Source organism: Scyliorhinus canicula, chromosome 6, assembly GCF_902713615.1.
Source record: "Scyliorhinus canicula chromosome 6, sScyCan1.1, whole genome shotgun sequence".
Classification (NCBI taxonomy): Eukaryota; Metazoa; Chordata; class Chondrichthyes; order Carcharhiniformes; family Scyliorhinidae; genus Scyliorhinus; species Scyliorhinus canicula.
Genome location: NC_052151.1, coordinates 115,087,808 through 115,101,277, shown reverse-complemented (window position 1 = coordinate 115,101,277; position 13,470 = coordinate 115,087,808). Strand labels below are relative to the sequence as shown.

General features: G+C 42.5%; 1 protein-coding gene across 1 annotated transcript in view; it reads right to left on the bottom strand.

Annotated features, from left to right (window-relative positions):
- Positions 1–1,258: 1,258 nt before the first annotated feature.
- LOC119967416 (protein downstream neighbor of Son-like) overlaps positions 1,259–13,470 on the bottom strand; it is a 48,308-nt gene continuing 36,096 nt past the window's right edge. The window contains exons 7-9 of the mRNA XM_038799940.1: positions 7,673–7,792; positions 3,156–3,342; positions 1,259–2,192 (exon numbers count right to left, since the gene is read on the bottom strand). Coding sequence (XP_038655868.1) covers positions 1,995–2,192; positions 3,156–3,342; positions 7,673–7,792 — 505 coding nt within the window. The 3' untranslated portion in view covers positions 1,259–1,994. The remainder of the gene's footprint in view (positions 2,193–3,155; positions 3,343–7,672; positions 7,793–13,470) is intronic.

Below are 13,470 nucleotides of genomic sequence, written 5' to 3'. Positions count from 1 at the left end.
TTTCACAGTAACATCATTGTGGTATTAATGCAAGCCTACTTGTGACACTAATAAAGATTATTATTATTAAAACCTACCATTTTGACCAAGCTTTCGGTCACCGACGTGTTGCAACTTCAGAGCTCCAGACTGTTGTATTGGGGAAAATGTCCCAAAGATGCGCTGATGAATCCCCTTCAGACGTTCACAAGTAAGGTTGCATGGAAATTGCCCATAAGTGCAAACTTTCCCCTGGGCAATTATCCTGCATCGAGCACCATCCGAAAATTTGGTTTAAAATCACACAATCTGGCAGTTTTTGCTGGGTTACATCAAAAGTTACCCAGAAAATGTTGAAGAATTAAAATCTCTTCCAATATCTGGTTAACTATCGCACAGACCCACACTGATCCTCTGGGGGAGGGGGGCTCCCTCCACCCACCCTCAGCACTGGCCCTGGGGATGTGCTAAACAGCCTGGATCTCATCTGGTCAGGGTAAGAAAATCAGAGAATGGATCCAAAAGCATTTTAGTTAAGAAACTAAGAGCAGAGTGGCAATCCAACTCTGAGGAAGTTCAGAGCCCAATATTCCCTTATGTGGCTCAATATCAGTTCATTTTATTATGCTCCTTTCACACAACTTAGGCCATTTCACTATGTTATAAGCACTGTATAAAAATATGTTTTCCTTGACTATTTCCATCTTCTTTCAAATCTGAAAATGTACTATTCTACATGCTGGTACTCTTGTGAAATCATTAAAAAAACTATTGCAGCAATTCCTTCTCCAAGTTATTCTTTTCCACAATCTCAAGGTGATATTACCAACTTTTTACTTCTCCTCTAATCTGCAGATGTTTAAATCCAAAGATGTACATCACCGAATCAACCCTTCTTAATTTATCATAAATTTTCTTCCATTTTCAGCCTTGGTAATGTTTGAAACTAAGGGCCTTGGCTTCTTAATAATACAAAAAATTACAATAACAGGCCACAATAATAATTTAAAGACTGTGAAAATGACTATTAATTTAAATTTTTCATTGTTTTAATAAATTTAGAAAACTATTTGCGACATGGATGTATAACAGGAAAGGCAGCATGAAATAATTAGTCCATTAAATAATATATATTATGTATATGTACATTTAATTGACAAGGAGACAATTAAATAACTTGCATTTTGCAATGTACGTCAAGGATCAAATATGTAGCTTACGTGGTAAACATTGCAGATTACACTGTGATGCAAAATGATTGTGCATTACAGCATTAATATACATTTAATATTTGTTTATTACAGCTGTCATTTAATACAGATTACCGTGCACCAAATATAGATAACATTTAATTTTATATCCAATATTTAATAGTTAATTTAATGCAAAATAATTGTTAATAAGATATTCCCTGCATTGTATCCAGACTTTCCTAATATCACTTATTTTTTTTCCTGTTAGTCAATATTAATACACAATATAAATATAACTTAGTGGATTCTATTGCCCATAATCAAACTAGATTATAAAAATGAATATACATATATTCACAATATTGATCAGTATTGTGCCTGATACAGAAAAATGTACTTTCACAATAATAGTGTATTTAATCTTCAGTGAAATAAACTCTGCTAATAGTCAGCACACAAGGGACAATTCTGGCCTGTACTGGAAATGCTAAAACTGATAAATCCGTGAAAATTACACCTAATCGTACAATAAATCTACACCGGTAAGTTCATTACAGCCTTTAAATTATAGATAGGAGTATTCTTATTTTTTTTTTTGTAAATGTACTTATTTTCCATTACATTTTCCTTAGCTTCGGGAGAGCAGCTTAGCCTCAGAGCAAGGAAGAGTTCTGAAGAAATGTACAACAGTTTGCTGGAGGGGTACAACAGTTCATGGCAAAAGTTTATCTTTTTAAAGTTACTTTTAAATATAACTATGTCTGATATAGTGGTGACTATATATATATATATATATATATATATTGTGTGTATTGATTTTAACTAACTAGATAAATGTACATTGAAAACAGAGGTGCACTCCTGAACATTAACAACTGTCAATGTTCCACCATATTCATTGCACTGCAGAATATGATTGATGCAGTCCATTGAGTGAGGAAGAATGGGACCTGTGATCTCTAAACTGTAAGAGTCAGTAGGACCAAGGCAACCCTGAACTTTTCCACAGGTATTGGCAACCTACAAGAGTGAGAAAAAAAGTCCAGAATTATATTGTTATATATTATGTATGATACATATTCTGGAGTGTTTTCAAAGGTTTAACACATAGGTAGACAGATAATGTTAAATCAACAATACAGGAGAGGAAGTAAATAAAGAATTGTGAGCAATCTGTTCTTGCTCCCCTCTCCAGTAAGCTTAAAAAGTCCCGGGGGGAGGGGGGAGGGGGGGGGGGGGGGGGGGGGCTGGCTGCCCAGGAGGTTTGTAAGTTGCACCACAGGGGTGCCTTTAAATCATACTGCACAAATGGCAGTCTCAGCCAGGCCAGCCCGATCCCGAGGGGGACACTCAGAATCCATGGACTTGGCAGCCACCTCCCCAGCAAGATCAGCCACGTTTAGAGAGGTTTCTGATCTTCCCACTCCACCACAACAGCCATAGGGCCCGGGCCCTGCTTGTTAAATACTTGCACCAATTCGCCGTGCCTGCATGACCCCCGCCTGGGGGGGGGGTGGAAGATCGCAGAGGGCTGGAGCATGTGGTGTCCAACCCACTAATGACATTCGAATCCATGCAAATGCATGAGACCGCCAGTGCAGGATGCGAACTTCAGTACCGCCGCAGAGGGGGGCCGAAGCACGGCGTCGGAATCGGTGCAGGCTCAAATTGCGATTTTTGCATTTCCCGGTATTCTCCACACAATCGCGATTCTAGCTGCCATCGTCGGGTGGCGGATAATCCATCCCAACATCTGACAACAAATTGCATTTCAGGCTTACACCCATAATCAAAGAAAAACCATAATGCTCACAAATACACACTTTTCTTCAGATACCCCTCAAAGTAAATTCCAATTTCAAATTTACTTTTTAAATTACGAAGTGAAAAGTAACTTTTTAAAAAATTGTATTGACAGATGACTTAGTCACTCTTTATTCAGTCACTGAAAATATTTTTCCAATTCATGCAACAGAAACTTACCTGGAGCAACTGTAAAGATGCTCCGGGGAAGGCCACAGGGCAAAGCAGTGTGGGTGGCAGTCCTCTTTGTACACCCTCTTGTGCGACCATATATGGTGAGTTCATTAGAAAAGTTATTAATGATGCTGTATAGGGTCCTTCAACTACAACCAGAAATTTCAGTTGCATATCCTGATAATGCTGGTGCCTGATAAGAATAAATTAAGGATAATATTTCCTACAATTGCATTGAATTCTAAAATATTGTAATACTACTGGTTGGGTATTGGAGTAGCTTACATTGTACACTTGAATTTGTACATCATGTTGCCATCGGAGTTTCCTGTTTTCAGTGCAGGGAAGAAGAAGATGCGACAACAATGAAAGGGAATATTATTGCAGTTGGTCGCACATTGATGAATATAGAATTAATGAATTAAAATGTAAATATATAGCTAATCATAGGAATTTAAAGCATAGGAGACTATTCAGTCCATTGTGTCCAAACCAGCTGATAAGGAGCCCTGCAGCCTAAACCCACTTTCCAGCTCTTGGTTCGTAATTTTATAGTTTATGGCACTTTAAGTACATATTCAATTACTTTTCAAATGTTCTGAGGGTTTCTGCTTCTACCCCTCTTCCAGGAAGTGAGTTTCAGCTCGCTAGGGGAATAAATCTCCTTCAAATCCACTCTAAAAGTCCTGGATCTTTTCCTTTTGGTTATGGACCCCTCAACCAAGGGAATAGAGCATTCCTATCCACTCAATTCCAGACGCCTCATAATTCCATACACTTCAATTGGGTTCCCCTCTCAGATTCCTCTGTTCCAAAGAGAACAACCCGAGCTTAACCAATCTTACCTCATAACTAGAATTCTCCTGCACAGGCAACCTCTTTGTAAATCTCCTCTGTTCCCTCTCTAATGCAATCAAATCTTTCTACAGTGCGCTGATCAGAACTGTATGCAATACTCCAGCTGCAGACGAACTAGCACTTTATACAGTTCCAGCATAACCTTCCCTTTCTTATATGTTATATTCTCTGCCCCGTCTAATGTATTAATGAAAATCACATTAGAATGTAGAACTATTACTGGACCATGAAGTAGCCATACTAATAAAATGAACAACAAAATGTGGAAATAACATACTGGAGAGATTAAACAGGCTGGAACTGGAGTTAAGTATGATTAATGACAAAAAATATCAATAGGTTTTATGCTCTATAACCAGATACAGAAAAGAATATATTGTATACCAAGTATATTGCTCACCGGTACAATGTTACCCTCATCAGCTATTGGTAGTTGTATGTCTACCTATTAATTTCACCTTATATAGACTTGTTTAATTTTTCTTAAGGTGCAGGCATACAAAGAGTAGGTGTGGTACTAATCATGTAAGTCCACAGGAGTTTAAAAGGAGAGATTGAGAGTGCGATTCGCTGGTCGCATTGCACTCCAGCGAGTGCACATCGTGGCCGGAGAATCAAGGATGAAGCCTCCCGTGGGCTTCCCGGCAGCCTCTGCACCTCACGGGATTCACACATGTCTCGCGAGGCGTTGGAATCAGGACCTCCATCCGAAAGGGTGCTCGGTTAAGTAGATCATAAACCTACTTAAGGCCTACGTACCCGGGATCTACCGGCCTCCCAGCGTGGCTGCAGCTTGGCGCCGATCAGTGCTGGTCCACAAGAATGTGAAAACAGCAGCGGGGGGTGGGAGGTTGGGATCTCTTGGGCCATCGGACACCACTGAGTGGTCAGGGTCAGTGCAGGGTGGCTCTCCCCCAGAATGTAGGCACGTTAGCACTGCCCAGCTGGCACCTTGGCACTAAGCTGGCAGCACTGCCTGGATGCCAAGTGGCAGTGCAAGGGTGCCTGGCTGCCAGTGCCAAGGGTCAGAACCGGAGGGGGGCCATGACCATGAAAGGAGGGTGGAGGATTTCAAGGGTGGGGGTTTTCAGGGAAGGCAGGCAGGTTGTGGGGATCCTGGAAGGGGGGAGGATGCTGTAAGGGAGCTTGGGCAGGCCTGAAGTGGGGGGTCTGATGCGACCATCAATTCACGCGAAACAAGGAGTTGAAGTAAACTGTGGCTTTAATCGACTAGAACAGTGCCAGCCTGTGACTGCTCTGCTACTGAGAGCTGCCTACAGGCTACTGCTCTTTATACCTCCCGTCAAGGGGAGGAGCCAGCGACAGAGCCCACAAAGGCACCAACATGATACATCACAGGTAATACCTTACAATGGTCCGTAGGTGGAGCCCTCATGGGTAACAGCGTGGTACAGTTACATACATGGTGAATGGTTAATGCAATACGTTCATCACAGGGTCACCAGGGACACCATAGTGGGGGGGTGGTATGCGGTAGTTCCCATGGGGGGAGGGGTGGTGATAGTTCCCATGGGTGGTCGGATGTGGGAGACTCACCAGCTCACTTAGAGATTGGGGCACCCTTTCAAAATGGCGGCCCGATCTCTGAGTTCAGCTCCCCAGTGCTGAAAAAATGGAAACACACCAGGGCCCAGAAAAGTGAGCAAGTGTCTTTGGATAGTGGAGGGGAACTTGCCAGCAGGAAACTCCCTGAAAATCCCGCCACAAAACAAACTTAGAAATTTTTCCTTTGAATTGCGCCCTTAAGAGTTTAAAAAAAGAGATTTGGGGAAGTTCTATGTGTACCTAACCAAGAGAGCATGGAACAAAACAAGATCGAACTGATCTCGCTTATGGGCATTTTAGTGACCTCCAGATTGGTATCAAGTTAGTTTGTTTAAGGGCTTTATGATCTGTTTTCCTGTTGAATCTTTGGCTTGCCAACAAAGCCTAATAAAGGACTAAGTTGTGCAGTGCCTTGTGAGAAATGGAATTATAATCATATACTTTAAAGACTAGACTAATAAATCCAGCATTTCTATAAAAGCCTGTTTTAATAGTTGCCTATCTGGTTACTTCTTGGTATTCATATCAATTACTCTTTATTCAATATTTTGTCAACATTCATTTCTGTTACTCAAAGTTTCACGTCATGAAAAGCATTGGATGTATTCCTCACCTTGCTTGCATACAAGCGAGTATCTTTACAACAATGTGGCCATGACCCTGCACACTTTAGTCGGCATACATACTTTACATTCCCCAAATGGCCATATTATTTCGAGGCATTTATTTACAATTTGGTTTGGCTCTTAGCTTGCCCTCCGACCGGTCCCTGCAACTTTATCCCTCCTGCTTGTCCGTCTCAAAACGTTCATTATTGAGAGAGCGAACCTGTGGTTGTTGTAGATGGGCCCGTGGCGGACATTTCGGTTCGGCTGAATTACTGCCTCATTTAGTACCACGTCCAGAACGTGGCTACTCACAAACGCCAGATTAGCTTGTCGAGATGTAGAGGAGCAGATCATTCGCATAGAGTGAGACTCTATGCTCTGTCTCCTCCTTTGGATACCTCTCCACCCCTTCACTGCTCTGAGGGCGATCGCCCATGGTTTGATTTCCAGGGCAAAAAGGACAGCGGGCATCCCTGCCTCTACCACTGTGTAGCCTGGTGGTGTTTGCACACTTGCTGTACAGTACTTTCACCCAGTAAGTGAACCCTGGCCCAAACCCAAACCGTTCCAGTGCCTCTATGAGGTACTTCCATTCAACTCTGTCGAAGGCCTTTTCTGCGTCCAGGCAGATGATCATTTCTGGTGTTCTCTCCCCGGATGGGGTCATTATCACGTTCAACACGTGTCTGATGTTTCATTGATTTCTTGACTCCGATAATAGGCTTTGGTGGGGCAGCACGGTAGCATTGTGGATAGCACAATTGCTTCACAGCTCCAGGGTCCCAGGTTCGATTCCGGCTTGGGTCACTGTCTGTGCAGAGTCTGCACATCCTCCCCGTGTGTGTGTGAGTTTCCTCCGGGTGCTCCGGTTTCCTCCCACAGTCCAAAGATGTGCAGGTTAGGTGGATTGGCCACGATAAATTGCCCTTAGTGTCCAAAATTGCCCTTAGTGTTGGGTGGGGTTACTGGGTTATGGGGATAGGGTGGAGGTGTGGGCTTGGGTAGGGTGCTCTTTCAAAGAGCCGGTGCAGACTCGATGGGCCGAATGGCCTCCTCCTGCACTGTAAATTCTATGATAATCTATCGTAATTCAGGGCACTAGGGCTAGTTATAGCATCCCACCACCATCAGCACTAAATCAATTAATTCAACAGAATCCAAGAATCAATCCGAGGACCTGAATGATCTACACAATTCAGCTATTTGCTGAATAAACTCAATTAGTATTGCTGGAAACTTGGATCTGTACATGTATCTTTGTGTCTAATTAATAATTCATTCCGTTTCACCTCCAATTCCTGCTATGTTCTTGAAACTGGAAAATATCCAAATTAAGTTATGGGTTCTTCCAGAAGTCTGACACCAGTAATACTCCATTATATAAATTACCTTAAATAGGAGACTATTAATAAGTTGGACACCTATGTTTTTTCTGTCTCTTTTTGATGTCTTGCTGGAAAGTAAATTCCAACACCATATTGAAAAGGATACGGATAACATTCTGATGAGTCTGCTATTGGAATTTCTTCCTGAGGTTCTGTCTTTATGAGTGGAAAAGACTTCTGTGAATGTGAATCAGTCACTGCTTTTTTAATATTTCCTATATTATTTCTATTAGAAAAAAGAAAATTAAAATATTACATACAACATACAGTACATCTGACCAATAAAGGAAATTACCAGTTAAATTACTTATGGGGTTGTCAATTAGTCCAATCAGTTGAGTTTTAGATCTGGGTCCCAGAAGCTGAGGATTCAGATTCTAGCAGCTTGCACTTAGCCTTTCAAACCTTAGAGCTGTTTAATTAAGTGTCAGAGAGAAACAGAAAACTAAGGTGGTGCTGTCATTCCTGGCAATGACAATGTGGCAATGGTACACCTACATATGCTCAGTTTGGGTTCCGCCAGCTCATGACCTCACATGGTTCACATGGACAAAATAACGGAATACCAGAGGGAGGGAGAGCGACTGCCATTGATATCAATGCTGCATTTTACTGAATATGGCATCAAGAAGCCCCAGCAGAACAGGAGTTAATGAGAATCAAGAGGAAAACTCTCCATTGGCTGGACAAAGGAAGATGGTGATGGTTGTTGAAAGTCAGTCATCTCAGCTTCAGGACATCCCTACAGGGGTTCCGTGGCTCAACCATCTTTAGCTGCTTCATCAATAACCTTCCTTCCATAATAAGGTCAGAAGTGGGGTTGTTCATTGATAATTGAACAATGTTCATCGCCATTCACTACTCATCAGACACTGAAGCAGCCCATGTCCAAATGCAACAAGTCCTGGACCATATCCAGGCTTGGGTTTACAAGTAGCAAGTAACATTTGTGCCACACAAGTGACAGGAAATGACCATCTCCCAATAAGAGAGAATCTAAACCATCGTCCCTTGACTTTCAATGTCACTACCATTACTGAATCCTCCAATAGCAACATCCTGGGGGGTTACCATTGACCAGGAACCCAACTGGACTAGCCATATACCGTGGCTACAAGAGCAGGTCTGAGGTTAGGAATGTCTGCAGTGAGTAACTCACTCCTGACGCCCCAAAGCCTGCCCACTAGTTACAAGGTAAAGTCAGGAATGTGGTGAAAGGTTCACAACCACAACCATCTAGGACAGCAGATACCACTGGAAGTTCCCCTCCAAGCCACTCACAATCCTGACTTGGAAATATTTTGCAGTTCCTTCACTGTCGCTGGGTCAAAATCACAGAACTACTTCTCTAACAGCATGGTGGGTGTATCTACACAACGGCCTGCAGTGTTTAAGAAAGCAGCTCACCACTACGTTCTCAAGGGCAGTTAGGGATGGGCAATGAATACAGGCCTAGCCAATGACACCCACATCCCATGAATGCATTAAAAAACCTTCCTAATTATTCTTGTGTATGCTAAACCTTTAAGTCAGATATTTGCAGTAATTTCTATGGACATATCTGTCTCTTCTTTAAATTTATTTGAAAAATTATTACCTTACAACTGCTGTAGTGTCAAACCTAACACTTGTGATAATATGATGTAACAGCAGTTCAGTAAGTGCTGGCTAGCCTTCACACACTACTCAATTCATAAATACTGACTTTAATGGACAGAAAATTGTGAACGTTGTGCATCAAGCAAACTGGCCTTCATGCTCATATCATGAAGTTCTTCACTGGAAATCATAAATATGAAAATTATCCATTCAAATTTTTGACACCCATGGGGTTGCATTCAGCACACTATAAACCCCAGGCTTAGGAGATGTTCCGAAGAACCTGCTGCACCATTCAATACCATCATGGTTGATCTTCGGCTTCCACCCCATTTTTCACCTGCACCCACTGTCCCTTGATTCCTAGATAGACCAAACTTCTGTCAATCTCAGTCTTAAGTATTCAATAATGCCACATCCACAATCCTCTTATGGTAAATAATTCCAAAGATTCACAACCTTTTGTTAAAATAAATTATCCTCATCTCAGTCCTAAATGATTAGTCCCTTATCTTAAAACTGCACTGATCCTCTGAAAGAGCATCCCACCTAAGTCCAGAGTCCTGGCCTATAACCATAACCCCACCCAACCTTTTGGACACTAAGGGGATATTTCTTTTTAGAATGGCCAACCCACCTAATCTGCACAGCTTTAGACTGTGGGAGGAAACCCACGCAGACACGGAGAGAACGTGCAGATTCCACACAGTCACCCAAGACCGAAATTGAACCCAGGTCCCTAGCGCTGTGAGGTAGCAGTATTAACCACTGTGCCACCATGCGGCCCTATTCCCTGGATCCCCTCTCATTCTTCTAAACTCTAAGGATATTGACTTCATTCCATAAGTCTACGACTATAGGACACCCTCTCATCCCAGGAATCAATCAAATGAATGTTCACACTACTGTAAATTTACTCTTCCTTAAATATGGAGTCTAAAATTACCCACAGTAGCAAGACTTTATTCCTGTGCTCCAGGTCCCTTGGAATTAAAGCCAACATACCATTGCTTTCCCAATTGTTTGTTTTATTGCATGCTAACTTTTTGTGAACCTTTTATTAGTACACCCAAATTTCTCAGAGCATCAACATTTAAAAGTTCCACCCTTTTAAAAAATGTTCTGGTTTTCTATGCTTTTCTAATTGTATGGCCAAACTGAACAACCTTACACTTCACCACATCATACTCCATCTGCCACCTTGTTGTCCACTCACTAAATCTGTCAATATTTCTTTGTAGCCGCCTCGTGTCCGCCGCACAACTTGCATTCCCACCTACTTTTGTTTCACCAGCAAACTTAGACAAAGAGACAGAGAGTAATATATCTGTGTATTAATATGGATTTTAAATAACCAAGGCCCCAGCATTGATCCTCCACTAGTCGCAGCCTCCTAACTTAAAAATGTCCCATTTATTCCTATTCTCTGCTTCTAACCATTAATCAATCTGCTGCCCATGCTAATATATCACCACAACTCTATAAGTCTTTATCTTGTGTATTAACCCTTTGAGTGACATTTTATTGAATGACTTTCAGAAATCCAAGTACACTACATCCACTGGTTCCTCATTCTCTACGTTACTAGTTTCATTCTCAAAAAATGCAAATTTGTCAAACAGAATTTGCCTTAACAATAGACTCCAGCACTTTCCCAATGACTGATGTTAGCCTCACTGGGCCTGCAGTTCCCTATTTTCTTTCTCCCTCCTTTCTTGAATAGAGTGTTACTTTTATTAACTTCCAACCAACTGTCCACTGGGACCATTCCAGAATCAAGGAAATTTTGGAAAATCATAGCTAGAGCACTGATTATCTCTGCAGCTATCTCTTACAGAACCCTCACACCATAAGGAGAAACACCAGGAGTAGAACGGGCCTTAAGACACCAAGTAACATATAAGGTGCACTCTCAATCTCCCCTACATTATAATGGATCTATCATATCAGGCATAATTACTTGAGAGATTGACACAAGATACATCTGAATAGGCTAACGTTAACAGGGAGACTGTAATGGAGCTGTGCTAATTCCATCCAGAAGACTTTCAGATTATCACTAACACCTGTACCATGCTGCCAGTTCGCAAATCACCTTAGTCATCAATTTTTAAGTTTGCACAGGGTCTTCCAGTTGAGCAACAGGCATTAGCCAAGTTATTGCCCACAGATGCATCAAGGTAACAGACATCATCAATTTCCCCAAGACCGGTGCAGCACCATAACTGGGTACGGTAATAAATCTATAGAATTGTCTCCCCACCCCTCCCCCCAAGTCTTAGGGTTATAAACGCCCATGCACCTTCCTGTCCCTTCGTGAACTGAATGGTATTTTATTCCCTGAATGTGTAACTGGTATTTGACTAGCAGCACAGAATTGTCCTTCAGATATCTCAACTAAACAAATGTACCAGGGTTTGAATCACCTGCTCCATAACTTCAACCTCCAAAAAGGCTTCAGCCACACAGTCAATGGCCAGCATAGCAGAGCAAGAGGATGGAAATTACAACAATTCATTAAATTACAATAAATTGCATAAATTGCCAAATCTCATCGTTTCATAAAACTGAAAAGCACATCGAGAAAATTGATATATGAATCACCTTCTTGTACATTTACAGTTATTCAAATTAGGAATGTATGAACAGGAGTAGACCATTCTTCCATTCAATTACATCATGGCTATCAACTACCTCAACACCACCCTCCCATGCTATCTCCAATTCCCTTGATGTCATTCGTCTCCAGAATATATCAATTTCTGTTTGGAACATTCTCCAGGTCAAGAGTTTCCACAACCCTCACAGGTAGAAAAGATTAAATAGCCTGACCCTGAGATTTTGTCTCCTGATTTTAGATTCACCAACCAGGGGAAACATCTTGGCTGGAATTCTCCGACCCTGCGCCGATTTTTGGGCACCCACGAGATCGCCACCGCGCTGGTCGGGGGCCCTTGAAAGCAGCCCCCCGCCCCCGGGGATTCCCGGGCTTGGATGGGCCGGGTCCTGCCGGCGTGGGTTACGTATGGTCCCACCCTGCTGGACCTCGGAGTTCTGTCTGCGGGGGCCATCCTGCTGGGGGGGCCTCCACAGTGGCCTGGGAAGGAGTGGATAGCTGCCAGTTGAGGCCCGTTGACGCCAGAGTGGCCCGCGCCACTTTTCACGCCAGCGTCAGAACTTGGCCGCAGGATTGGAGAATCCTGGCCCTTATCAGCATCCACCCTGCCACACCCTTCAAGAATTTTGTAATTCATTCTTCGAAACTCTAAGGAATAGAAACAATGTTTCCCCAATCTCTCCTAATAAAACAATCTCGCCATCCCGGGGATTAATCTGGTTAACCTCCATTGCGCTCCCTCTATGGCAAGTATATCCCTGAGATAAGGGGACCAAAATTGTATACAATACTCCAGCTGAAGTCTCACCAGGGCATTACACAATTGCAGCAAGACATCTTTACTCCTGTAATCAAATTCCCTTGGGATGAAGGCCAACACACCACTAGCCTTTCTAAATGCTTGTGGATCACAAAGAAGAACAGCAGATCCCTTTGGATACCCCACATCCAACCTCTCACCATTTAATATTCTTCCTTTCTGTTTCTTCGACCAAAGTGAACCACTTCATACTTATTCCCATTGTACTCCACCTGCGATGTTCTAGCCCTTTAACTCAGTCTGTCCCAAATCCTCTTGAAGCCTTCTTTCATCCTCCTCACAAGTGACATTCTCACCCAGTTTGGTGTCATTGTCAAATTTAGAAATCTTACAATTGATTCCCACATCTAAATCATTTATATAGATTGTGAACAGCTGTGGACCTAGCACTGATTCTTTTGGCACTCCAGTCGAAAAAGTCTGCCATTCTGAGAATAATCCGTTTATTCCTATTCTCTAAATTCTGTCTTCGGGAGGGTTTAAACTAATTTGGCAGGAGAATGGGAACCGGTCTTGTATTCCAGCAACTAAGGTAGCCGATGTTCAGGACGTCAAAGCGTGTAGTGAGGCAGTGGGGTAGGTAACACTGACAAAGGAGAGTACTTGCAGGCACGGAGATGGGTTGAAGTGTGTATACTTCAACGCTAGAAGCATCAGGAATAAGGTGGGTGAACTTAAGGCATAGATCGGTACTTGGGACTACGATGTGGAGGCCATCACGAAAACTTGGATAGAAGAGGGGCAGAAATGGTTGTTGGAGGTTCCTGGTTATAGATGTTTCAATAAGATTAGGGAGGGTGGTAAAACAGGTGGGGGGTGGCATTGTTAATTAGAGATAATATAACAGTTGCAGAAAGGCAGTTCAAGG